The 3,314-nt window shown below is 51.8% G+C and overlaps 1 protein-coding gene across 1 annotated transcript; it reads right to left on the reverse strand.

Moving 5' to 3' along the window:
- Positions 1-1,553, reverse strand: LOC119296917 (BTB/POZ and MATH domain-containing protein 2-like). The gene has a single exon (XM_037574925.1). It carries the CDS (start codon positions 1,551-1,553, stop codon positions 300-302), a length of 1,254 nt encoding a protein of 417 aa, XP_037430822.1. The 3' UTR covers positions 1-299.
- Positions 1,554-3,314: the final 1,761 nt, after the last annotated feature.

Consider the following 3,314-nt stretch of genomic DNA (forward strand, 5'->3'; position numbering starts at 1 on the left):
AAAAAAGGCAACTAGGTGAGCTACCATAGATTCATCTATACTTATATCAGACAGGACAACCAATACAACAGAAACATACATTTTATAGGACCAACTCGGTTCCTCCAAAAGATCTCTGGAAACTGAAAGACATGGCAACCTCATCTCAGGTGGCTATATGTGCCAAAAATAACTAGATAGAAAATGAGCGTGCTGAATTTAGCAAGACTTAATTGCCTTCTCGAACCCAACATAAGCATCCACCTCCAAAGATCTACCGAGACTGAAGGATAAGCAGCAGCTTATACCAGGTAGGCGTACTAAATTTTGCAGGACCTAGCTGCTCTCTCAAACACATCTACAATGACATCAGGAGAATATCTTTTGAGGTGTGCATACCCTTGGCTTGCCATCACATCATTCATTCTATTCGAAGAGAGCATAAATTCGATGCAAGCATCTTTGAGGTTGCTGCAATGGTGCTGGTCAGCTAGAGCTAATATGGCAGCCACAGTCTCAACATCAAGACTCTTGCATAGCATGCCTTCACATATCCTCTTCATCCTTTCCATCCCATACTTATCTGCAGCCACGAGTAAGTGCTTAACCATTTCTATTTTGTCATCATCCTCAAGATCTCTCATGGAAGGCATTGAATCTGTGTAGATGAAGTGAAGAAATGCGCTGAAAACAGCAGGCTGCATGTCATCAATTGTTATGTCAAGGCTGCTTGGTTTGCTGCCAAAATTTGGGTTGCCAATAGGTAAGCAAACCAAAATTTTGTCTAGCAATTGGTTGGCACCTAGCCAACCTCTTAAAACTAGCAAAATTTTGGCAAGTTTTAGAGCTGTCACTTGTTGGAAATGCCAAATGTTGGCTTGCCAATTTTTGTCTGCCAGCCAATCATGCCCGTTCTGCGCCCCCTTGTTCCCCAGCGGCCCATAGAACTCTGCTTCGAAGACCGGTGATCGCATCGCAAGCAAAATCTTATGAGCAGAAAATACCTCCCCTTGAACCTTAAATGTCACGTCCGCTCCTTTCTTCCCCTCTAGCAATGTTGCAAGATTATCCGAAAGGTCAGAGGGCGGCACATGGACATCAAATGTTTCCTTGATAACAGTGACCTCACACTCGATCACGAGACAATCGTTCCACAGGTTCGCCCACTCTACTTCAGCAGTGGTCTTCATGAACCTCCGCAAGCCCCAGGATGGCCTTTCACGGTCGAACACTTGTGGCTCTTCGGAGGAGGGCACCACAGTCGACTGCCCCTTAACCGGCTCCACAAGCATCAAATTGTAGGTCGCCCTCACCTCGGCGTTCTTGGTCAAGAGCTTGAGGAAGACAGAGACGTAACCTTCGCTCGCCTCGTCTGGGCTTCCGTCGGGGTAGTAGCGGATGCACCATTCGTAGCCGCCGACGGAGAATGCCGGAGAACGGAGGTATTTGCCTCTACCGAGGCCCTTGTGAAGGCTGTAGCCAGCGATCTCGAACGCAACCGTGGCCCGCGACGTTTGCGTCTCTGCTGTGCACCTCGCCGGCACCCTCACTATTGAACTCTGCGAACCTTCCATTGTGGGAGATCGGGGGAGGGGGGTGGGGATGGGGCGGGTCGGAACTCTCGATCAAGGCCGGCGGCGGTGGAAGAAGTGGCGTTGCCTCAGAGGCCGGCGGCGGTGGAAGAAGGTGCGAGACGAGGGTTTGGGAAAGGGAAACGCTTGCGACCGGCAGACCGGCCGAAGCGACGAGCCGGTCGCGCGCTGTCCCCCGCATCTCCTTGGACCCATAAGCTGCCCTCCTTCTATTCTTTTTATCCCCTTGTCTTATCAATTCCCCGCTGTATCTTCTCCACCATTCCTCCGTTCCTGCTCACAGCCCAGCGCCTCCGTGGTGGTCTTCTGCCTCCGCCGAGACGAGCTGGCCCAACCGCGGCACTACCTCACCGTCCTGCAACCTCCCTTCCCTCCCCATCCCCTCCTCCTCCCTTCTCCCCCCATCTCATCGGTTGGGTTCCCTCGCGGGCCTCCACACATATGCTGCCACACGCTGCTGCAGGTGCCCATCGGAATCATTGTGCGTGCTCGCTTTTTGCTACCCCCCGCTAATGTCGGTGACCGAGGATGGTGGTCGACGGCGCTGGCGGTGGCCGCGAATAAGTTGCTACCTTTTTTTTTTGCTGGAACCCGCTTTTGATTTTGCTAGAACCAGCTTTGTTTTTTGCTGCAAGGATAGTGCTCAACGACGACGACGGTGGATGCATGTTTTTGTTGCATTTTTTTTTTGCTGGAACCAGCTATCAGTTTTGCTGGAACCAACTTTTGTTTTTGCTGCAAAATAGGAGAGGATAGTGCTAAGCGGCGACGGCGATCGCCGCCATGATTTTTTGTTGCGTTTATTTTTTTGCTGGAATCAACAATCATTTTAGCTGCAAGCACGATCCAGTTTTGCTGGAACCGGTGACCACCTGGGTCATAACGTTTTGTTGCAGCAACCATAGAGCACAGAGCTGCAACCGCTATTGGTTTTTGCTACGACCAACAAAACATTTTGCAACATCCATCCACGACGGAGGTGCGACTGGCGACGGCAGCGGTGACATTTTGCTGCAACCTCTATTGGTTTTTGCTACGACCAACAATTTTTTTGCTACATACATGCACGGCGGACCTGCAACCCGCGACAACGGCGGTGATGTTTTTGCTGCAACCGTCGTTGGGTTTTGCTACAACGGATGAAACTTTTTGCTACATCCATTCATGGTTGACAAGTGGCCGTTGTTTGTAGAACCCTGTGTGGCAAGCTCGACGGCGAGGGCGATGAGTGGCACACCAAGATGCTGCAACCATGAGCATCGATGGCAGGGAGTTACAACCGGACAGCCGAGAAAATTGCATCCGGTTTTGACGGCAGAGCTGCAACCAAAATCAACGAGCTGGGAAGGCTTCTTCGGCGAGAAACGGAGGGCAACATTGCGAGGAGGCGAGGTGTGAGCGGCCGGCGGCCATGCAGAGGAGGGAAGCAGGGAACTGCTGCTATCGCGCGGGAGCGCGCACGTGAAGACTAGAGGGCACGAACTGCTGCGTTGACGAAGCCAGGGAAGAAAATGTTTGGGAAAGAAGGCATCCGACACGAAATGTTGCGTTGACCAAGCCAGAGAAAAAAAACGATTGGGAAAGAAGGCATCCGACGGCTGCAGGAAGACAAATCGGAGGGCTCGCGCGCGACCGGCTGGGCTTTCGGCCGGTCCGCCGGCGCGTATCGCTCGCCTTTGGGAAAAGGGAAAAGTTTTGTGCTGAGGTGAGAAATTGTGATGTACGCTTCTACTACCAGTACTT

This window comes from Triticum dicoccoides, chromosome 5A, assembly GCF_002162155.2.
Source record: "Triticum dicoccoides isolate Atlit2015 ecotype Zavitan chromosome 5A, WEW_v2.0, whole genome shotgun sequence".
In the NCBI taxonomy this organism is placed as follows: Eukaryota; Viridiplantae; Streptophyta; class Magnoliopsida; order Poales; family Poaceae; genus Triticum; species Triticum dicoccoides.

Coding starts and splice junctions, on each gene's coding strand:
- LOC119296917 (XM_037574925.1), bottom strand. CDS start 1,553: ATGGAAGGTTCGCAGAGTTCAATAGTGAGGGTGCCGGCGAGGTGCACA.